Source organism: Carcharodon carcharias, chromosome 24, assembly GCF_017639515.1.
Source record: "Carcharodon carcharias isolate sCarCar2 chromosome 24, sCarCar2.pri, whole genome shotgun sequence".
In the NCBI taxonomy this organism is placed as follows: domain Eukaryota; kingdom Metazoa; phylum Chordata; class Chondrichthyes; order Lamniformes; family Lamnidae; genus Carcharodon; species Carcharodon carcharias.
In genome coordinates this window covers 10537035-10561494 of record NC_054490.1, presented here as the reverse complement: position 1 = coordinate 10561494, position 24460 = coordinate 10537035, and the positions used below count along the sequence as shown (strand labels likewise).

The window sequence follows — 24460 nt, the reverse complement described above, 5'->3', positions numbered from 1 at the left end:
TCCCCCCACCTCACCCCCACACCCTCCCCCACTCCCCCCACCTCACCCCCACACCCTCCCCACTCCCCCCACCTCACCCCCACACCCTCCCCACTCCCCCCACCTCACCCCCACACCCTCCCCACTCCCCCCACCTCACCCCCACACCCTCCCCACTCCCCCCACCTCACCCCCACACCCTCCCCACTCCCCCATGTCACCCCCACACCCTCCCCACTCCCCCCACCTCACCCCCACACCCTCCCCACTCCCCCATGTCACCCCCACACCCCCACACCCTCCCCACTCCCCCATGTCACCCCCACACCCTCCCCGCTCCCCTACGGTGCCCCTTACTCTACCATCACCCACCCAACATTGCCTCAGCCCATACCCACAGCATCGAGACGAGACACTGCCCCCCTCTTCCCCCCCCCCACTACCACCTCCCACCTCGATCGTGCTCCTCACCCCCAAGGCCCCTCAAATCAGGCAGCGGACAGGAGGGTCCGCGCCCCTCGCTCCCCCGGGCACTTGGCCGAGTGGAGTACCCGCCACCCACCCTGCCTCTCACGCGCTCTCGGTGGGATCGACCTCTGCCTGATACCCACCCCTCCGACCACCACCCCCCCACCCCATCACCCCACCCCCCCACCCCCCCCACCCCACCACCACCGTACCGGACACTAGCAGAGCCAGCACTTGGGGAAGAGGAGGGCTGCAAGCCCAGGCTCGGGAGGGGTGCGGAATATATATATAATGGGAAGCAGGGACTCACCAGCTGGTAGAAGTTGACCTGCGGCCCATCCTGAGCTGCCATGAACCACCAGGCCGCAGCTCCGACAGTCGCTGCTCCCACGTAAACTGCAAGTGGACAGAGAACACGCGGCGCCGTTACCCTCTCGAGCCATAGGAGTGCTGGGGAGACGCCAGCCACAGCACACGCGTCGTCTTCGCACCCCCCTCCCCCACCCCTCTCTGGGCACCCTGCTACCCCGAGACCCTTCAATGGCAGACTGACTGGGCCGTTAGGCTACGCACACAGGTTGGCGACCTGACACCAGGGGTCGGAAGGCACCTGACGTCTTTACTCATGTATAACGGGTGGCGTGGAGGCTTCGCTGGCTGGGTCGGCATTTATTGCCCATCCCTAATTGCCCCCTTGAGAAGGTGCTGGGTGGGTGGGTGAGCTGCCTTCTTGAGCCGCTGCAGTCCCCGTGTGGTGTAGGTACACCCACGGCGCTGTTAGGGAGGGAGTTCCAGGATTTTGTCCCCGTGTGGTGTAGGTACACCCACGGCGCTGTTAGGGAGGGAGTTCCAGGATTTTGTCCCCGTGTGGTGTAGGTACACCCACGGCGCTGTTAGGGAGGGAGTTCCAGGATTTTGTCCGTGTGGTGTAGGTACACCCACAGTGCTGTTAGGGAGTTCCAGGATTTTGTCCGTGTGGTGTAGGTACACCCATGGCGCTGTGAGGGAGGGAGTTCCAGGATTTTGTCCGTGTGGTGTAGGTACACCCACAGCGCTGTAAGGGAGGGAGTTCCAGGATTTTGTCCGTGTGGTGTAGGTACACCCACAGCGCTGTTAGGGAGGGAGTTCCAGGATTTTGTCCGTGTGGTGTAGGTACACCCACGGCGCTGTTAGGGAGGGAGTTCCAGGATTTTGACCCCAGCGACAGTGAAGGAACGGCCGATATATTTCCAAGTCGGGATGGTGAGTGGCTTGGAGGGGAACTTCGAGGTGGTGGTGTTCCCCATGTGTCTGCTGCCCTTGTCCTTCTAGATGGTAGTGGTCGTGGGTTTGGAAGGTGCTGTCGAAGGAGCCTTGGTGAATTCCTGCAGTGCATCTTGTAGATGGTAAACACGCTGCTGCTACTGTGCGCGGTGGTGGAGGGAGTGAATGTTTGTGGATGGGGGTGCCGATCAAGCGGGGCTGCTTTGTCCTGGACGGTGTCGAGCTTCTTGAGTGTTGTGGGAGCTGCACTCATCCAGGCAAGTGGGGAGTATCCCATCACACTCCTGACTTGTGCCTTGTAGATGGTGGACAGGCTTTGTGGAGTCAGGACTCGACACAGAATTCCCAGCCTCTGACCTGCTCTTGTAGGCACTGTAGATATATATCTAGTCCAGTTCAGTTTCTGGTCGATGGCAACTGCCAGGACGTTGATAGTGGGGGATTCAGTGATGGTAATGAGATTAAATGTCAAGGGGAGATGGTTAGATTCTCTCTTGCTGTAGATGGTCATTGCCTGGCACTTGTACAGGAGCTGACACTGAGACACACACACGGACCGTACAGGAGCTGACACTGAGACACACACGGACCGTACAGGAGCTGACACTGAGACACACACACAGACCGTACAGGAGCTGACACTGAGACACACACACGGACCGTACAGGAGCTGACACTGAGGCACACACACAGACCATACAGGAGCTGACACTGAGGCACACACACCTGGACCGTACAGGAGCTGACACTGACACACACATGGACCGTACAGGAGCTGACACTGAGACACACACAGACCGTACAGGAGCTGACACTGAGAAACACACACACAGACCGTACAGGAGCTGACAGTGAGACACACACACGGACCGTACAGCAGCTGACACTAAGACACACACACGGACCGTACAGGAGCTGACAGTGAGACACACACACAGACCGTACAGGAGCTGACACTGACACACACATGGACTGTACAGGAGCTGACACTGAGACACACACACACACACACACACGGACCGTACAGGAGCTGACACTGAGACACACGCACGCACACGGACCGTACAGGAGCTGACACTGACACACACATGGACCGTACAGGAGCTGACACTGAGACACACACACACACACACACATGGACCGTACAGGAGCTGACACTGAGACACACACACGGACCGTACAGGAGCTGACCCTGAGACACACACACGGACCGTACAGGAACTGACACTGAGACACACACACGGACCGTACAGGAGCTGATACTGAGACACACACACAGACTATACAGGAGCTGACACTGAGACACACACACACGGACCGTACAGGAGCTGACACTGAGACACACACACACAGACCGTACAGGAGCTGACACTGAGACACACACACAGAGCGTACAGGAGCTGACACTGAGACACACACACGGACCGTACAGGAGCTGACACTGAGACACACACACGGACCGTACAGGAGCTGACACTGAGACACACACACGGACCGTACAGGAGCTGACAGTGAGACACACACACGCACCGTACAGGAGCTCACACTGAGACACACGCGCACTGTACAGGAGCCGACACCGTATGTGGAACTTGCTATCACAGGAGCGTTGAAGCAATTCGTTTAAGGGGAACCTCGACGAATGTGTGAGGGGGAGGGTATTAGAGGGTCACAGAGGTGGATTTAGATGAGGGGAAAAATGGGAGGAGGCGCGATTGGAGCATGGGATGTGGGACACCCACAAGGCCAGCATTTTTTGCCCATCCCTGATTCACAGCGTCGTTCGAGTGCAGGAGGAGGCCATTCCGTCCATCGTGTCTGCACCGGCCCGCTGAGCATTTTAGCTTAGTGCCGGTCTCCTGCCATTTCTCCGGAACCCTGCGCCTTGCTTCTATTCAAAGAATCCTCCGACGCCCTCTTGAATGCCCCAACCGAGCCTGCCTCCACCACACTTCCAGGCAGCGCGGAGAAGTTTTCCCTCGCCTCACATCGTGCTCCTTTTGCAAAACCCTGTGCCCGCTGGTTCTCGGTCCACGTGCGAGCGGGGACAGGGTTTCTCCCTGTCTACTCCCTCTAGCCCCCTCCCCCCAACCCTCGCGATTTCGAGAACGCCTGTCAAGCCTCCTCTCGGCCTTCTCCTCGCCAAGGAAAACAGCCCCAACTCCTCCTCCAATCTGTCCTCGGCGCCGGAGCGCCTCGTCCCTGGGACCATTCCCGTAAACACCTCCTCCGCACTCTCCCCGACGCGTAGACCTCTTTCCTACGGTGCGGCACCCAGGGCTGCTCCACAAGACTCCAGCTGAGGCCCGACCAGCGTCTTATGATACGCTGACCGTAACCTCCCTGCTGTTGTACTCTACGCCCCTGTTAACGGGGCATTTGCCCCTCGAGCGACTGGCTCGGCCGTTCTGGAGGCAGCCGCACGGCTGTAGGTGGGGGGGTGGGGGGGGGACTGGAGTCACATGAAGGCCAGACCGGGGTAAGGATGGCAGATTTCCCTCCCCTAAAGGTACATCAGTGAACCAGGTGTGGGGGTGGGAGGGGAGGGGGGGGGGGGATCTGAACCCATATAAACGCGGACCACCCCGGGGGTCGGGGGGGGGGAGGTTTTGAATAGCTACCTACCTCCGATAACCAGGTAGCGGAAGAAGAGCCAGCCGCTGATGAGAGGCTCCTTGGGGCTGCGGGGAGGCTTGCTCATGATGTCCAGGTCAGGGGGGTTGAAGCCTAGGGCTGTGGCGGGCAAGCCGTCCGTCACCAGGTTCACCCACAGCAGCTGGACTGGGATCAGAGCCTCGGGGATGCCGATGGCAGCAGTCAGGAATATACTGGGGAGGGGGGAGGGGGAGAGAGAGAGAGAGAGAGAGAACGTGTCAGATCGGGACAGACGAAGATAAGGGGGGAGGAGGAGGAGGATGGGGACGCTGGGAGAGGGATGGCCGACGCGAGATAGCAGTCTGAGGCTGGGTGCAGACGCGGTCGTGCAAGGCAGACTTTTATCTCTCGTGGGATGGGGGTGTCGCTTGCTTGGGGGAGGGGGAGGTGGGGGCATTTATTGTCCATCCCTAATTGCCCCGAGAAGGCGGTGGGGAGTCACCTTCATGAACCGCTGTGGCCCGCGTGGTGGCGCGGGTTCCGGGTTGAGGGGTCTTCGCGGGTCCCGGGTTGAGGGGTCTGCGCGGGTCCCGGGTTGAGGGGTCTTCGCGGGTCCCGGGTTGAGGGGTCTGCGCGGGTCCCGGGTTGAGGGGTCTGCGCGGGTCGCGGGTTGAGGGGTCTGCGCGGGTCGCGGGTTGAGGGGTCTGCGCGGGTCGCGGGTTGAGGGGTCTCCGCGGGTTCCGGGTTGAGGGGTCTGCGCGGGTCGCGGGGTCTGCGCGGGTCCCGGGTTGAGGGGTCTGCGCGGGTCCCGGGTTGAGGGGTCTGCGCGGGTCCCGGGTTGAGGGGTCTCCGCGGGTCCCGGGTTGAGGGGTCTGCGCGGGTCCCGGGTTGAGGGGTCTGCGTGGGTTGCGGGTTGAGGGGTCTGCGCGGGTCGCGGGTTGAGGGGTCTCCGCGGGTTCCGGGTTGAGGGGTCTGCGCGGGTCCCGGGTTGAGGGGTCTGCGCGGGTCCCGGGTTGAGGGGTCTGCGCGGGTCCTGGGTTGAGGGGTCTGCGCGGCTCCCGGGTTGAGGAGTCTGCGCGGCTTCCGGGTTGAGGAGTCTGCGCGGCTCCCGGGTTGAGGGACCAGAGCCGGTTCCGGGTTGAGGGACCAGAGCCGGTTCCGGGTTGAGGGACCAGAGCCGGTTCCGGGTTGAGGGGTCTCCGCGGGTTCCGGGTTGAGGAGTCTGCGCGGGTTCCGGGTTGAGGGGTCTCCGCGGGTTCCGGGTTGAGGGGTCTGCGCGGGTCCCGGGTTGAGGGGTCTGCGCGGGTTCCGGGTTGAGGGACCAGAGCCGGTTCCGGGTTGAGGGGTCTCCGCGGGTTCCGGGTTGAGGGGTCTGCGCGGGTCCCGGGTTGAGGGGTCTCCGCGGGTTCCGGGTTGAGGGGTCTGCGCGGGTCCCGGGTTGAGGGGTCTCCGCGGGTTCCGGGTTGAGGGGTCTCCGCGGGTCCCGGGTTGAGGGGTCTCCGCGGGTTCCGGGTTGAGGGGTCTGCGCGGGTCCCGGGTTGAGGGACCAGAGCCGGTCCCGGGTTGAGGGGTCTCCGCGGGTTCCGGGTTGAGGGACCAGTGCTGGTTCCAGGTTGAGGGGTCTGCGCGGGTTCCGGGTTGAGGGGTCTGCGCGGGTTCCGGGTTGAGGGACCAGCGCGGGTTCCGGGTTGAGGGACCAGCGCGGGTTCCGGGTTGAGGGACCAGCGCGGGTTCCGGGTTGAGGGACCAGCGCGGGTTCCGGGTTGAGGGACCAGCGCGGGTTCCGGGTTGAGGGACCAGCGCGGGTTCCGGGTTGAGGGACCAGCGCGGGTTCCGGGTTGAGGGACCAGCGCGGGTTCCGGGTTGAGGGACCAGCGCGGGTTCCGGGTTGAGGGACCAGCGCGGGTTCCGGGTTGAGGGACCAGCGCGGGTTCCGGGTTGAGGGACCAGCGCGGGCTCCGGGTTGAGGGACCAGCGCGGGTTCCGGGTTGAGGGACCAGCGCGGGTTCCGGGTTGAGGGACCAGCGCGGGTTCCGGGTTGAGGGGTCTGCGCGGGTCCCGGGTTGAGGGACCAGCACTGGTTCCAGGTTGAGGGGTCTCCGCGGGTTCCGGGTTGAGGGACCAGTGCTGGTTCCGGGTTGAGGGGTCTCCGCGGGTTCCGGGTTGAGGGACCAGTGCTGGTTCCGGGTTGAGGGGTCTCCGCGGGTTCCGGGTTGAGGGGTCTCCCTGGGTCCCGGGTTGAGGGGTCTGCGCGGGTCCCGGGTTGAGGGACCAGCGCTGGTTCCGGGTTGAGGGGTCTCCGCGGGTCCCGGGTTGAGGGGTCTGCGCGGGTCCCGGGTTGAGGGGTCTGCGCGGGTCCCGGGTTGAGGGGTCTGCGCGGGTCCCGGGTTGAGGGGTCTGCGCGGGTCCCGGGTTGAGGGGTCTGCGCGGGTCCTGGGTTGAGGGGTCTGCGCGGGTCCCGGGTTGAGGGGTCTGCGCGGGTCCCGGGTTGAGGGGTCTGTGCGGGTTCCGGGTTGAGATGGGCCCTCCCCGGTGGATGCGTGCACCCGATCCCCCCCCGCGCGCTCTCCCACTTACCAGACCACTTCGCCGATGTTGGAGGAGATGAGGTAACGGATGAACTGCTTCATGTTGTTGTAGATGGCCCGCCCCTCCTCTACCGCGGCCACAATGGTGGAAAAGTTGTCATCGGCCAGCACCATCTCTGAGGCACTCTTGGCCACGGCCGTGCCGGATCCCATGGCAATTCCGATCTCCGCCTTCTTCAAGGCGGGAGCGTCGTTCACTCCGTCGCCTGTCTGGAGGGGGAGAGAACAGGGAGAGGCGCTCGGTAACTGGGGGCAAGCGCCCAACGACATTCCCTTCTCCGTCTTCAAGAGCAGCTCCGAAACCACCCGCACCCCCAGCTTCTGGCCCAACCTCGCTTCCTCCGGGGCCCGTTGTTACCTCCAAACTCGACCGTTCCAACACACACACCACCGCGCCACCCCCCCCCCACCCCCGCATTGTACGTTCCACCCCCCCTCTAAACTACAGCTCGCCTGACCCTCCACTGTCCTGTCTATCTAATCTCACACCGAGTCCTGTCACCCCCCGTGTGCTCACTTGTCTGCACCAGATCCCGGCCGAGAAACACAATTTAGAAAAATTCTCATCCTCGTGTTCATATCTCCGTAACCTCCTCCGACCCTCCCTATCTCCGTAACCTCCTCCGACCCTCCCTATCTCCGTAACCTCCTCCGACCCTCCCTATCTCCGTAACCTCCTCCGACCCTCCCTATCTCCGTAACCTCCTCCGACCCTCCCTATCTCCGTAACCTCCTCCGACCCTCCCTATCTCCGTAACCTCCACGGACCCTCCCTATCTCCGTAACCTCCTCCGACCCTCCCTATCTCCGTAACCTCCTCCGACCCTCCCTATCTCCGTAACCTCCTCCGACCCTCCCTTCCTCCGTAACCTCCTCCGACCCTCCCTATCTCCGTAACCTCCTCCGACCCTCCCTATCTCCGTAACCTCCTCCGACCCTCCCTATCTCCGTAACTTCCTCCGACCCTCCCTATCTCCGTAACCTCCTCCGACCCTCCCTATCTCCGTAACCTCCTCCGACCCTCCCTATCTCTGTAACCTCCTCCGACCCTCCCTATCTCTGTAACCTCCTCCGACCCTCCCTATCTCTGTAACCTCCTCCAACCCTCCCTATCTCTGTAACCTCCTCCAACCCTCCCTATCTCTGTAACCTCCTCCAACCCTCCCTATCTCTGTAACCTCCTCCAACCCTCCCTATCTCTGTAACCTCCTCCAGTCCTTTACAACCCTTCCTATCTCTGTAACCTCCTCCAACCCTCCCTATCTCTGTAACCTCCTCCAGTCCCTTACAACACTCCCTATCTCTGTAACCTCCTCCAGCCATGACAACCCTCCCTATCTCTGTAACCTCCTCCAGCCCCTACAACCCTCCCTATCTCTGTAACCTCCTCCAGCCACTACAACCCCCCGTCACTCTGCAACCTCCTCCAGCCCCTACAACCCTCCCTATCTCTGTAATCTCCTCCAGCTCCTGCACCCACCCCACCTGCTCCCCCTCACCCAATCGTTCCTTCCACACTCACCATTGCCGTGACCTCGTCCAGCGACTGTAGGAACTCGATGATTTTGGACTTGTGCGAGGGCTCTACCCGTGCGAAACAGCGAGCGTTCTGCACGGCTGCACTCTGGGCCTCCAGGCTCAGCTCGTCGAACTCCCGGCCGGTGAAGGCCTTGAGGCCCACCTCCTCGTCCGGCCCGAAGATGCCAATCAGCCGGCAGATGGCCACGGCTGTGCCCTTGTTGTCACCAGTGATCATGATGACGTGGATCCCTGCCTGCTGGCACAGCCGGATTGAGTCAGTAACCTCCTTCCGTGGTGGGTCCAGCATTCCCACACAGCCTACAAACGTCAGGTCCATCTGGGGGGGTGGGAGGAGAGAGAGAGAGACGTTATATATCACAGAGTGCGTTAAACAGAGAGAGAGACGTTATATATCAGGGAGAGTGACATTATATATCAGAGAGTGCGTTAAACAGAGAGAGAGAGAGAGACGTTATATATCAGGGAGAGTGACATTATATATCAGAGAGTGCGTTAAACAGAGAGAGAGAGAGAGACGTTATATATCAGGGAGAGAGAGACGTTATATATCAGGGAGAGAGAGACGTTATATATCAGGGAGAGAGAGACACGTTATATATCAGAGAATGCGTTAAACAGAGAGAGAGAGAGACACGTTATATATCAGAGAGAGAGAGAGAGGGGTTATATATCAGAGAGAGAGAGAGACGTTATATATCAGAGAGAGAGAGAGAGGTTATATATCAGAGAGAGAGAGAGACGTTATATATCAGAGAGAGAGAGAGACGTTATATATCAGAGAGAGAGAGAGACGTTATATATCAGAGAGAGAGAGAGAGACGTTATATATCAGAGAGTGCGTTAAACAGAGAGAGAGAGAGACGTTATATATCAGGGAGAGAGAGAGACGTTATATATCAGAGAGTGCGTTAAACAAAGAGAGAAATGTTATCATTCAGAGAGAGAGACGTTATATATCAGAGAATGCGTTAAACAGAGAGAGAGAGACGTTATATATCGGAGAGAGAGACGTTATATATCAGGGAGAGAGAGAGACGTTATATATCAGAGAGAGAGAGAGACGTTATATATCAGAGAGTGCATTAAACAGAGAGAGAGAGACGCTATATATCAGAGAGAGAGACGTTATATATCAGAGTGCGTTAAACAGAGAGAGAGACGTTATATATCAGAGAGTGCGTTAAACAGAGAGAGAGAGAGAGAGACGTTAAATATCAGGGAGTGTGTGTATGTTAAACAGAGAGAGAGAGAGAGAGAGCGCGCGAGAGGGTAATGTTATAAATCAGAGATTGCATTAAACAGAGAGTGAAATGTTACATATCAGGGAGAGAGGGAAATTAAATATCACAGAGGACAGAAAGTGTAAAAGGGGGGGAGAGGGAGAGAGGAAGAGAGAGAGAGAGAGAGAGACGGGGGGAGGGAGAGTGGGAGGGAGGGTAGAGAGGGAGAGAAAGATAGGGAAAGGGAGAGGGGGAGGGAGGGAGGGGGTTAAAGAGAGAGAGGGAAGAGAAAGAGGGGGAGGAGAGAGAGGGGGAGGAGAGAGAGGGGAAGGAGAGAGAAAAGGAGAGAAATGGGAGAGGGGGGGAGAGGGAGAGAGAGAGAGAGAGAGGGGGAGGGAGGGAGAGAGGGGGGAGAGGGAGAGAGAGTTGGGGGGAGAGGGAGAGAGAGTTGGGGGGAGAGGGAGAGAGAGTTGGGGGGAGAGGGAGAGAGAGTTGGGGGGAGAGGGAGAGAGAGTTGGGGGGAGAGGGAGAGAGAGTTGGGGGCAGAGAGAGAGAAAGAGAGAGAGGGAGGGGGCAGGGGTAAGAGGGAGAGGGGGAGGGGAAGAGGGAAAGAGGGAGAGGGAAGAGGGAGAGAATTTGAATATGAGAGAGAGATGGTTAAACATTTGAGAGAGAGAGAGAGAGAGAGAGACAGAGACACAGACACAATTAAACATCAGGGAAAGAGGGAATGTTAAGCATCAGAGACGGGGAGTGAAAGAGCCTGTTAAACATCAGAGGGAGGGAAAGAGTGTGTTCAACACCTGAGAGGGAGAGAGGAGCATTAAACAGCGAGGGAGAGTTAAACAGAGAGGGGGGGGGGGGAAGAGAGAGAGAGAGAGAGAGAGAGAGAGAAAGAAAACACACGTTAAACAGAGCGGGAGAGAGAGCATTAACCATCAGAGGAGATAATCCCAGTTTTCCAGCAACTTTTGCCACCTCACACTGTCACCGAAAGGCGATGTGATAAGAGGAGGTAGTAAAAAGACAGAACTGTGATTTCACCATCTTCAGACATCCCAAAGTGCTTCCCAGACAACGAAGGGTCGTTGAAGTGTGGCGACGACCGAACTGTCAGAAACACAGCAGCCCCATGTGCGCACAGCAAGCTCCCAATCGCAGCAAGGTCATAAACGAGCAGGCAAGTCAGTTTTACTGCTCCCCACCATCACGAAGGCATCTCTCTTTCAACGGGCAGTAAAATGATGCCACTTTCAGCAGCGTCCAGTGCAGAGCCCCCCCTGCCCGAGCAGCTCGAGGGGCCCCGCTTGCACACCGCCCCCCCCCCCCCACCCTCCCCCCCGACCCCCGCCCCCCCACCCCCCCCTCCCCCCGCCACCCCGGGTCACTCACCTCATACTCGGCAAACAGACCGGGGTCCTCGAGTTTCAGCTGCTCCTTCCTGAGTGGGTGGTCCCGGGTGGCTAAGGCCAGGCAGCGGAGGGTATCCCGGCCAGTACCCCACTCCCGGATCACCCCGAGGAGCTGCTCCTTCAGGGGCGCTGTCAGAGGGAACTTGTCGGAGCCCACCCGGATGAAGCGGCACCTCTCGATCACACCCTCCGGAGCACCCTGGGGAGCGAGATAGAGAGAGAGAGAGAACAGTCAGTATAGGTAGAGGGAGAGAGAGGCAGTACAGGGTGGGGGGAGAGAGAGAGAGGAGAGAAAGACAGACAGAAAGAGACAGAGAGTGAGAGAGAGAACACAGTCAGTACAGGGAGAGGAGAGAGGCAGAGACAGAGAGAGAGGGAGAGAGAGAGAACACAGTCAGGACAGGGAGAGAGAGGAGAGAGACAGAGAGAGAGAGAACACAGTCAGTACAGGGAGAGAGAGGAGAGAGGCAGAGACAGAGAGAGAGAGAACACAGTCAGTACAGGGAGAGAGAGGAGAGAGGCAGAGACAGAGAGAGAGAGAGAGAGAGAGAGAACACAGTCAGGACAGGGAGAGAGAGGAGAGAGGCAGAGACAGAGAGAGAGAGAACACAGTACAGGGAGAGAGAGGAGAGAGGCAGAGACAGAGAGAGAGAGAACACAGTCAGTACAGGGAGAGAGGAGAGAGACAGAGACAGAGAGAGAGAACACAGTCAGTACAGGGAGAGAGAGCAGAGAGGCAGAGACAGAGAGAGAGAGAACACAGTCAGTACAGGGAGAGAGAGCAGAGAGGCAGAGACAGAGAGAGAGAGAGAGAGAGAGAGAACACAGTCAGTACAGGGAGAGAGAGGAGAGAGGCAGAGACAGAGAGAGAGAGAACACAGTCAGTACAGGGAGAGAGAGGAGAGAGACAGAGACAGAGAGAGAGAGAACACAGTCAGTACAGGGAGAGAGAGCAGAGAGGCAGAGACAGAAAGAGAGAGAGAGGAGAGAGGCAGAGACAGAAAGAGACAGAGAGAGAGAGAACACAATCAGGACAGGGAGAGAGAGGAGAGAGGCAGAGACAGAAAGAGACAGAGAGAGAGAGAGAGAGAGAACAGTCAGCAGAGGGAGAGAGACAGACAGTACGGGGTGGGGGGAGAGAGAGAGGAGAGAGAGACAGACAGAAAGAGACAGAGAGAGAACAGTCAGGACAGGGAGAGCGAGGAGAGAGGCAGAGACAGAGAGAGAGAACACAGTCAGTACAGGGAGAGAGAGGAGAGAGGCAGAGACAGAAAGAGACAGTCAGAGAGAGAACACAGTCAGTACAGGGAGAGAGAGGAGATAGGCAGAGACAGAAAGAGACAGAGAGAGAGAGAACAGTCAGTATAGGGAGAGGGAGAGAGACAGACAGTACGGGGTGGGGGGAGAGAGCGAGGAGAGAGAGGCAGACAGAAAGAGACAGAGACAGAGAACACAGTCAGGACAGGGAGAGAGAGGAGGGAGACAGAGAGAGAGAACACAGTCAGTACAGGGAGAGAGAGCAGAGAGGCAGAGACAGAGAGAGAGAGAACACAGTCAGTACAGGGAGAGAGAGGAGAGAGGCAGAGACAGAGAGAGAGAACACAGTCAGTACAGGGAGAGAGAGCAGAGAGGCAGAGACAGAGAGAGAGAGAACACAGTCAGTACAGGGAGAGAGAGGAGAGAGGCAGAGACAGAGAGAGAGAACACAGTCAGTACAGGGAGAGAGAGGAGAGAGGCAGAGACAGAGAGAGAGAGAGAGGAGAGAGGCAGAGACAGAGAGAGAGAACACAGTCAGTACAGGGAGAGAGAGGAGAGAGGCAGAGACAGAGAGAGAGAACACAGTCAGTACCGGGAGAGAGAGGAGAGAGGCAGAGACAGAGAGAGAGTACACAGTCAGTACAGGGAGAGAGAGGAGACAGACAGACAGACAGAAAGAGACAGAGAGAGAGAGAACACAGTCAGTACAGGGAGAGAGAGGAGAGAGGCAGAGACAGACAGAGAACACAGTCAGTACAGGGAGAGGGGGAGAGAGAGAAGAGAAAGAGTGAAAGACATAGAGAACACAGTCAGTACGGTGGGGGGCGGGGAAGAGGAGAGAGACAGAGACAGAAAGTGAGAGAGAAAATACAGTAATAACACGGAGAGGAGGAGGAGAGGGAGGGAGGGAGGGTGGAGTGACAGTGACAGAAAGAGAGAGAGAGAACACAGGGAGAGGGGACAGAGGGGGGAGGGGACAGGGAGGGAGGGAGAGGGTGTCAAGGAGGGAAGAGATGGAAGGACCCAGCAAGAGAGGAGAGGGAGGGAGCCGTGGAGGGGGGAGGGAGAGGGAGCAGAGGAGTAAGGGGGTGGGAGAGGGAGCAGAGGGGTAAGGGGGAGGGAGAGGGAGCAGACGGGTAAGGAGGAGGGAGAGGGAGCAGAGGGGTAAGGGGGAGGGAGAGGGAGCTGGGGGGTAGGGGGAGGGAGAGGGAGCAGAGGGGTAAGGGGGTGGGAGGGAACAGAGGGGTAAGGGGGAGGGAGGGGGAGCAGAGGGGGGAGGGAGAGGGAGCAGAGGGGTAAGGGGGAGGGAGAGGGAGCAGACGGATAAGGTGGAGGGAGAGGGAGCAGAGGGGTAAGGGGGAGGGAGGGGGAGGAGCGAGGGAGGGACGGAGGGAGGGGGACAAGGTCGGAGTGAGTATTGTTGAAGGGTGAACTGTGCAGCAAGCTGGATGAGAACCTTGACGAACATCTTGGCTCCTGCAGAGCTGCGGGTGGGTTTGTTGGGGTAACAGAGAACAGACATGGACTTGCGATCCCGAGAGAATTCCAGGGTCACCTCCTTCCTCATCAGCTGTTTGATGACCTGAGAGAGGAGAGAGAACAGTGAGCTGGGCATGGGGCAGGAACCTCCAACCTTCACACGGCTGTGGGACAGGAGCAGCAGGAGTGTTCGCCAATAATGTTTACAATCTATCAGCTCCCCCACTCAGCCCCACAGCCTATAACACAGGGACAGCAGGAGGCCATTCAGCCCCTCAGGTCAAAACACAGGGACAGCAGGAGGCCATTCAGCCCCACAGCCTATAACACAGGGACAGCAGGAGAAAATTCAGCCCCTCAAGCCTATAACACAGGGACAGCAGGAGCCCATTCAGCCCCTCAGGCCTATAACACAGGGACAGCAGGAGGCCATTCAGCCTCTCAGGCCTATAACACAGGGACAGCAGGAGGCCATTCAGCCCCTCAGGCCTATAACACAGGGACAGCAGGAGGCCATTCAGCCCCACAGCCTATAACACAGGGACAGCAGGAGAAAATTCAGCCCCTCAAGCCTATAACACAGGGACAGCAGGAGGCCATTCAGCCCCTCAGGCCTATAACACAGGGACAGCAGGAGGCCATTCAGCCCCTCAGCCTATAACACAGGGACAGCAGGAGGCCATTCAGCCCCAAAACACAGGGACAGCAGGAGCCCATTCAGCCCCTCAGGTCAAAACACAGGGATCAGCAGGAGGCCATTCAGCCCCTCAGGCCTATAACACAGGGACAGCAGGAGGCCATTCAGCCCATCGGGTCAAAACACAGGGATCAGCAGCAGGCCATTCAGCCCCTCAGGCCTATAACACAGGGACAGCAGGAGGCCTTTCAGCCGCTCAGGTCAAAACACAGGGATCAGCAGGAGGCCATTCAGCCCCTCAGGCCTATAACACAGGGACAGCAGGAGGCCATTCAGCCCCTCAGCCTATAAAACAGGGACAGCAGGAGGCCATTCAGCCTCTCAGGCCTATAACACAGGGACAGCAGGAGGCCATTCAGCCCCTCAGGCCTATAACACAGGGACAGCAGGAGGCCATTCAGCCCCTCAGGTCAAAACACAGGGACAGCAGGAGTCCATTCAGCCCTTTAGCCCCATAACACAGGGACAGCAGGAGGCCATTCAGCCCCTCAGGTCAAAACACAGGGACAGCAGGAGGCCATTCAGCCCCTCAGGTCAAAACACAGGGACAGCAGGAGGACATTCAGCCCCTCAGGTCAAAACACAAGGACAGCAGGAGGCCATTCAGCCCCTCAGGCCTATAACACAGGGATCAGCAAAAGGCCATTCAGCCCTTTGAGCCTCTTCCACACGAAAAGGAGGCGGCCATTCAGTGCCTTTTGAGGCTGTTATGCCATTCAATTCGACCATGGCAGATCTGTGTCCTAACCCCATCCACACATCATCTTCCTTCACCCTGAATCCCCATTTTGGGACAATGCTCACGGTCCAGGCCTCAAGTTAAAGGAAAACATCACATGAGTTCGCAGCACACCTACAGCGATTGGTGGGGATGAAACTTAACTCTGAACCCAGTCTTACTGAGTAAACAAACAAACAATAGGCTGACCGCCCCCTCTCGACCCATTAGGGCAGAAGGGGCTGAGAATAGATCAGCTCAAGGGTATCGCTGTCTGAATCTCGTTCATTCATGGGGGTCTGGGCACGGCTGGCTCGGCCAGCATTTATTACCCATCCCCAACGCCACACACGGCCCAGGATCTACAGTCCACTCACTCCCACCATCGCTCTCTCTCTGTGATCTGCAGCCCACTCACTCCCACCATCACTCTCTCTCTCTGTGTGATCTGCAGCCCACTCACTCCCACCATCACTCTCTGCGATCTACAGCCCACTCACTCCCACCATCACTCCCTCTCTCTCTCTGATCTACAGCCCACTGACTCCCACCATCACTCCCTCTCTCTCTCTGATCTACAGCCCACTGACTCCCACCATCACTCTCTCTCTCTCTATGATCTACAGTCCACTCACTCCCAACATCACTCTCTCTCTCGCTGTGTGATCTACGGCCCACTCACTCCCACCATCACTCTCTCTCTGTGATCTACAGCCCACTCACTCCCACGATCACTCTCTCTTCCTATCTGTGATCTACAGTCCACTCACTCCCAACATCACTCTCTCTCTGGCTGTGTGATCTACGGCCCACTCACTCCCACCATCACTCTCTCTCTGTGATCTACAGTCCACTCACTCCCACCATCACTCTCTCTCTGTGATCTACAGTCCACTCACTCCCACCATCACTCTCTCTTCCTATCTGTGATCTACAGTCCACTCACTCCCACCATCACTCTCTCTCTGTGATCTACAGCCCACTCACTCCCACCATCACTCTCTCTTCCTATCTGTGATCTACAGCCCACTCACTCCCACCATCTCTCTCTCTCTCTCTGATCTACAGTCCACTCACTCCCACCATCTCTCTCTCTCTCTCTGATCTACAGTCCACTCACTCCCACCATCACTCTCTCTCTCTCTGTGATCTACAGTCTGCTCACTCACATCATCACTCTCTCTCTCTGTGATCTACAGTCCATTCACTCCCACCATCACTCTCTCGCTCACTGTGTGATCTACAGTCCACTCACTCCCACCATCACTCTCTCTCTCTGTGATCAACAGTCCATTCACTCCCACCCTCACTCTCTCTCTCGCTGTATGATCTACGGCCCACTCACTCCCACCATGACTCTCACTCTCTCTGTGATCTACAGCCCACTCACTCCCATCATCACTCTCTCTTCCTATCTGTGATCTACAGCCCACTCACTCCCACCATCACTCTCTGTGTGATCTCCAGCCCACTCACTCCCACCATCACTCTCTCTTTGTGTGATCTACAGCCCACTCACTCCCACCATCACTCTCTCTCTGTGTGATCTACAGTCCACTCACTCCCACCATCACTCTCTTTGTGTGATTTAAAGCCCACTCACTCCCATCATCACTCTCTCTCTGTGATCTACAGCCCACTCACTCCCATCATCACTCTCTCTGTGTGATCTACAGTCCACTCAATCCCACCATCACTCTCTCTCTCTGCGATCAACAGTCCATTCACTCCCAACCTCACTCTCTCTCTCACTGTATGATCTACGGCCCACTCACTCCCACCATGACTCTCACTCTCTCTGTGATCTACAGCCCACTCACTCCCACCATCACTCTCTGAGTGATCTACAGCCCACTCAATCCCACCATCACTCTCTCTCTCCCTGTGTGATCTACAGTCCACTCACTCCCATCATCACTCTCTCTCTCTCTGTGTGATCTACGGCCCACTCACTCGCACCATCTCTCTCTCTCTCTGATCTACAGTCCACTCACGCCCACCATCACCCTCTCTCTGTGTGATCTACAGTCCACTCACTCCCACCATCACCCTCTCTCTGTGTGATCTACAGTCCACTCACTCCCACCATCACTCTCTCTCTCTCTGTGTGATCTAGGGCCCACTCACTCCCACCATCACTCTATCTCTGTGTGATCTACAGCCCACTCACTCCCACCATCACTCTCTCTCTGTGTGATCTACAGTCCACTCACTCCCACCATCACTCTCTCTTTGTGTGATCTACAGCCCACTCACTCCCACCATCGTCACTCTCTTTGTGTGATCCACAGGCCACTCACTCCCACCATCACTCTCTCTCTGTGAGATCTACAGCCCACTCACTCCTACCATCACTCTCTCTCTGTGTGATCTACAGCCCACTCACTCCCACCATCACTCTCTCTCTGTGATCTACGGCTCACACTCCCACCATCACTCTCTCTCTGTGTGATCTACAGCCCACTCACACCCACCATCACTCTTTCTTTGTGTGATCTACAGCCCACTCACTCCCACCATCACTCTCTCTTCCTTTCTGTGATCTATAGCCCACTCACTACCACCATCACTCGCTCTTTGTGTGATCTAGAGCCCACTCAATCCCATCACTCTCTCTCTCCCTGTGTGATCTATAGCCCACTCACTCCCATCATCACTCCCTCTGTGATCTACAGCCCACTTACTCCCACCATCATTCTCTCTGTGATCTACAGCCCACTCACTCCCACCATCACTCTCTCTCTCTGTGTGATCTACAGTCCGCTTACTCCCATCATCACTCTGTGTGATCTAAAGTCCACGCACTCCCACCATCACTCTCTCTCTCTCTGCGTGATCTACAGTCCACTCACTCCCACCATCACTCTCACTCTCTGTGATCTACAGTCCACTCACTCCCACCATCACTCTCTCTCTGTGATCTACAGTCCACTCACTCCCACCATCACTCTCTCTCTCTCTGTGTGAACTACGGCCCACTCACTCCCACCATCACTCTCACTCTCTGTGATCTACAGTCCACTCACTCCCACCATCACTCTCTCTCTGTGATCTACAGTCCACTCACTCCCACCATCACACTCTCTCTCTCTCTGTGATCTACAGTCCACTCACTCCCACCATCACTCTCTCTCTGTGTGATCTACAGCTCACTCAATCCCACCATCACTCTGTGTGATCTACAGCCCACTCACCCCCACCAACACTCTCTCTTTGTGTGATCTACAGCCCACTCACTCCCACCATCACTCTCTCTCTGTGTGATCTACAGTCCACTCACTCCCACCATCACTCTCTTTGTGTGATTTAAAGCCCACTCACTCCCATCATCACTCTCTCTGTGATCTACAGCCCACTCACTCCCACCATCACTCTCTCTTCCTATCTGTGATCTACAGCCCACTCACTCCCACCATCACTCTCTCTTTGTGTGATCTACAGCCCACTCACTCCCACCATCACTCTCTCTTTGTGTGATCTACAGCCCACTCAATCCCACCATCGTCACTCTCTTTGTGTGATCCACAGCCCACTCACTCCCACCATCACTCTCTCTCTGTGAGATCTACAGCCCACTTACTCCCACCATCACTCTCTCTCTCTCTGTGTGATCTACAGCCCACTCACTCCCACCATCACTCTCTCTCTGTGATCTACGGCTCACACTCCCACCATCACTCTCTCTCTGTGTGATCTACAGCCCACTCACTCCCACCATCACTCTTTCTTTGTGTGATCTACAGCCCACTCACTCCCACCATCACTCTCTCTTCCTTTCTGTGATCTACAGCCCACTCACTCCCACCATCACTCGCTCTTTGTGTGATCTACAGCCCACTCACTCCCACCATCACTGTCTTTTTGTGTGATCTACAGCCCACTCACTCCCACCATTACTCTCTCTCTGTGTGATCTACAGTCCACTCACTCCCACCATCACTCTCTCTCTGTGATCTACGGCTCACACTCCCACCATCACTCTCTCTCTGTGTGATCTACAGCCCACTCACACCCACCATCACTCTTTCTTTGTGTGATCTACAGCCCACTCACTCCCACCATCACTCTCTCTTCCTTTCTGTGATCTACAGCCCACTCACTCCCACCATCACTCGCTCTTTGTGTGATCTAGAGCCCACTCAATCCCATCACTCTCTCTCTCCCTGTGTGATCTATAGCCCACTCACTCCCATCATCACTCCCTCTGTGATCTACAGCCCACTTACTCCCACCATCATTCTCTCTGTGATCTACAGCCCACTCACTCCCACCATCACTCTCTCTCTCTGTGTGATCTACAGTCCACTTACTCCCATCATCACTCTGTGTGATCTAAAGTCCACGCACTCCCACCATCACTCTCTCTCTCTCTGCGTGATCTACAGTCCACTCACTCCCACCATCACTCTCTCTCTGTGATCTACAGTCCACTCACTCCCACCATCACTCTCTCTCTGTGATCTACAGTCCACTCACTCCCACCATCACTCTCTCTTCCTATCTGTGATCTACAGTCCACTCACTCCCACCATCACTCTCTCTCTGTGATCTACAGCCCACTCACTCCCACCATCACTCTCTCTTCCTATCTGTGATCTACAGCCCACTCACTCCCACCATCTCTCTCTCTCTCTCTCTGATCTACAGTCCACTCACTCCCACCATCTCTCTCTCTCTCTCTGATCTACAGTCCACTCACTCCCACCATCACTCTCTCTCTCTCTGTGATCTACAGTCTGCTCACTCACATCATCACTCTCTCTCTCTGTGATCTACAGTCCATTCACTCCCACCATCACTCTCTCGCTCACTGTGTGATCTACAGTCCACTCACTCCCACCATCACTCTCTCTCTCTGTGATCAACAGTCCATTCACTCCCACCCTCACTCTCTCTCTCGCTGTATGATCTACGGCCCACTCACTCCCACCATGACTCTCTCTCTCTCTGTGATCTACAGCCCACTCACTCCCATCATCACTCTCTCTTCCTATCTGTGATCTACAGCCCACTCACTCCCACCATCACTCTCTGTGTGATCTCCAGCCCACTCACTCCCACCATCACTCTCTCTTTGTGTGATCTACAGCCCACTCACTCCCACCATCACTCTCTCTCTGTGTGATCTACAGTCCACTCACTCCCACCATCACTCTCTTTGTGTGATTTAAAGCCCACTCACTCCCATCATCACTCTCTCTCTGTGATCTACAGCCCACTCACTCCCATCATCACTCTCTCTGTGTGATCTACAGTCCACTCAATCCCACCATCACTCTCTCTCTCTGCGATCAACAGTCCATTCACTCCCAACCTCACTCTCTCTCTCACTGTATGATCTACGGCCCACTCACTCCCACCATGACTCTCACTCTCTCTGTGATCTACAGCCCACTCACTCCCACCATCACTCTCTGAGTGATCTACAGCCCACTCAATCCCACCATCACTCTCTCTCTCCCTGTGTGATCTACAGTCCACTCACTCCCATCATCACTCTCTCTCTCTCTGTGTGATCTACGGCCCACTCACTCGCACCATCTCTCTCTCTCTCTGATCTACAGTCCACTCACGCCCACCATCACCCTCTCTCTGTGTGATCTACAGTCCACTCACTCCCACCATCACCCTCTCTCTGTGTGATCTACAGTCCACTCACTCCCACCATCACTCTCTCTCTCTCTGTGTGATCTAGGGCCCACTCACTCCCACCATCACTCTATCTCTGTGTGATCTACAGCCCACTCACTCCCACCATCACTCTCTCTCTGTGTGATCTACAGTCCACTCACTCCCACCATCACTCTCTCTTTGTGTGATCTACAGCCCACTCACTCCCACCATCGTCACTCTCTTTGTGTGATCCACAGGCCACTCACTCCCACCATCACTCTCTCTCTGTGAGATCTACAGCCCACTCACTCCTACCATCACTCTCTCTCTGTGTGATCTACAGCCCACTCACTCCCACCATCACTCTCTCTCTGTGATCTACGGCTCACACTCCCACCATCACTCTCTCTCTGTGTGATCTACAGCCCACTCACACCCACCATCACTCTTTCTTTGTGTGATCTACAGCCCACTCACTCCCACCATCACTCTCTCTTCCTTTCTGTGATCTATAGCCCACTCACTACCACCATCACTCGCTCTTTGTGTGATCTAGAGCCCACTCAATCCCATCACTCTCTCTCTCCCTGTGTGATCTATAGCCCACTCACTCCCATCATCACTCCCTCTGTGATCTACAGCCCACTTACTCCCACCATCATTCTCTCTGTGATCTACAGCCCACTCACTCCCACCATCACTCTCTCTCTCTGTGTGATCTACAGTCCGCTTACTCCCATCATCACTCTGTGTGATCTAAAGTCCACGCACTCCCACCATCACTCTCTCTCTCTCTGCGTGATCTACAGTCCACTCACTCCCACCATCACTCTCACTCTCTGTGATCTACAGTCCACTCACTCCCACCATCACTCTCTCTCTGTGATCTACAGTCCACTCACTCCCACCATCACTCTCTCTCTCTCTGTGTGAACTACGGCCCACTCACTCCCACCATCACTCTCACTCTCTGTGATCTACAGTCCACTCACTCCCACCATCACTCTCTCTCTGTGATCTACAGTCCACTCACTCCCACCATCACACTCTCTCTCTCTCTGTGATCTACAGTCCACTCACTCCCACCATCACTCTCTCTCTGTGTGATCTACAGCTCACTCAATCCCACCATCACTCTGTGTGATCTACAGCCCACTCACCCCCACCAACACTCTCTCTTTGTGTGATCTACAGCCCACTCACTCCCACCATCACTCTCTCTCTGTGTGATCTACAGTCCACTCACTCCCACCATCACTCTCTTTGTGTGATTTAAAGCCCACTCACTCCCATCATCACTCTCTCTGTGATCTACAGCCCACTCACTCCCACCATCACTCTCTCTTCCTATCTGTGATCTACAGCCCACTCACTCCCACCATCACTCTCTCTTTGTGTGATCTACAGCCCACTCACTCCCACCATCACTCTCTCTTTGTGTGATCTACAGCCCACTCAATCCCACCATCGTCACTCTCTTTGTGTGATCCACAGCCCACTCACTCCCACCATCACTCTCTCTCTGTGAGATCTACAGCCCACTTACTCCCACCATCACTCTCTCTCTCTCTGTGTGATCTACAGCCCACTCACTCCCACCATCACTCTCTCTCTGTGATCTACGGCTCACACTCCCACCATCACTCTCTCTCTGTGTGATCTACAGCCCACTCACTCCCACCATCACTCTTTCTTTGTGTGATCTACAGCCCACTCACTCCCACCATCACTCTCTCTTCCTTTCTGTGATCTACAGCCCACTCACTCCCACCATCACTCGCTCTTTGTGTGATCTACAGCCCACTCACTCCCACCATCACTGTCTTTTTGTGTGATCTACAGCCCACTCACTCCCACCATTACTCTCTCTCTGTGTGATCTACAGTCCACTCACTCCCACCATCACTCTCTCTCTGTGATCTACGGCTCACACTCCCACCATCACTCTCTCTCTGTGTGATCTACAGCCCACTCACACCCACCATCACTCTTTCTTTGTGTGATCTACAGCCCACTCACTCCCACCATCACTCTCTCTTCCTTTCTGTGATCTACAGCCCACTCACTCCCACCATCACTCGCTCTTTGTGTGATCTAGAGCCCACTCAATCCCATCACTCTCTCTCTCCCTGTGTGATCTATAGCCCACTCACTCCCATCATCACTCCCTCTGTGATCTACAGCCCACTTACTCCCACCATCATTCTCTCTGTGATCTACAGCCCACTCACTCCCACCATCACTCTCTCTCTCTGTGTGATCTACAGTCCACTTACTCCCATCATCACTCTGTGTGATCTAAAGTCCACGCACTCCCACCATCACTCTCTCTCTCTCTGCGTGATCTACAGTCCACTCACTCCCACCATCACTCTCACTCTCTGTGATCTACTGTCCACTCACTCCCACCATCACTCTCTCTCTCTCTGTGTGAACTACGGCCCACTCACTCCCACCATCACTCTCACTCTCTGTGATCTACAGTCCACTCACTCCCACCATCACTCTCTCTCTGTGATCTACAGTCCACTCACTCCCACCATCACACTCTCTCTCTCTCTGTGATCTACAGTCCACTCACTCCCACCATCACTCTCTCTCTGTGTGATCTACAGCTCACTCAATCCCACCATCACTCTGTGTGATCTACAGCCCACTCACTCCCACCAACACTCTCTCTTTGTGTGATCTACAGCCCACTCACTCCCACCATCACTCTCTCTCTGTGTGATCTACAGTCCACTCACTCCCACCATCACTCTCTTTGTGTGATTTAAAGCCCACTCACTCCCATCATCACTCTCTCTGTGATCTACAGCCCACTCACTCCCACCATCACTCTCTCTTCCTATCTGTGATCTACAGCCCACTCACTCCCACCATCACTCTCTCTTTGTGTGATCTACAGCCCACTCACTCCCACCATCACTCTCTCTTTGTGTGATCTACAGCCCACTCAATCCCACCATCGTCACTCTCTTTGTGTGATCCACAGCCCACTCACTCCCACCATCACTCTCTCTCTGTGAGATCTACAGCCCACTCACTCCCACCATCACTCTCTCTCTCTCTGTGTGATCTACAGCCCACTCACTCCCACCATCACTCTCTCTCTGTGATCTACGGCTCACACTCCCACCATCACTCTCTCTCTGTGTGATCTACAGCCCACTCACTCCCACCATCACTCTTTCTTTGTGTGATCTACAGCCCACTCACTCCCACCATCACTCTCTCTTCCTTTCTGTGATCGACAGCCCACTCACTCCCACCATCACTCGCTCTTTGTGTGATCTACAGCCCACTCACTCCCACCATCACTCTCTTTTTGTGATCTACAGCCCACTCACTCCCACCATTACTCTCTCTCTGTGTGATCTACAGTCCACTCACTCCCACCATCAGTCTCTCTTTGTGATTTAAAGCCCACTCACTCCCACCATCTCAATGAGTGATCTATAGCCCACTCAATCCCACCATCACTCTCTCTCTCCCTGTGTGATCAACAGCCCACTCACTCACACCATCACTCTCTTTGTGATCTACAGCCCACTCACTCCCAACATCACTCTCTCTGTGATCTACAGCCCACTCACTCCCACCATCACTCTCTCTCTCTGTGTGATCTG

At 56.1% G+C, this 24460-nt stretch overlaps 1 protein-coding gene across 1 annotated transcript in view; it reads right to left on the bottom strand.

Annotated features, from left to right (window-relative positions):
• Positions 1–24460, bottom strand: part of LOC121269335 (sarcoplasmic/endoplasmic reticulum calcium ATPase 2-like) — a 231911-nt gene that overhangs the window by 215 nt on the left and 207236 nt on the right. Inside the window, exons 12-17 of the mRNA XM_041173886.1 lie at positions 13781–13906; positions 11048–11266; positions 8416–8751; positions 6883–7103; positions 4336–4538; positions 660–843 (exon numbers count right to left, since the gene is read on the bottom strand). Coding sequence (XP_041029820.1) covers positions 660–843; positions 4336–4538; positions 6883–7103; positions 8416–8751; positions 11048–11266; positions 13781–13906 — 1289 coding nt within the window. The remainder of the gene's footprint in view (positions 1–659; positions 844–4335; positions 4539–6882; positions 7104–8415; positions 8752–11047; positions 11267–13780; positions 13907–24460) is intronic.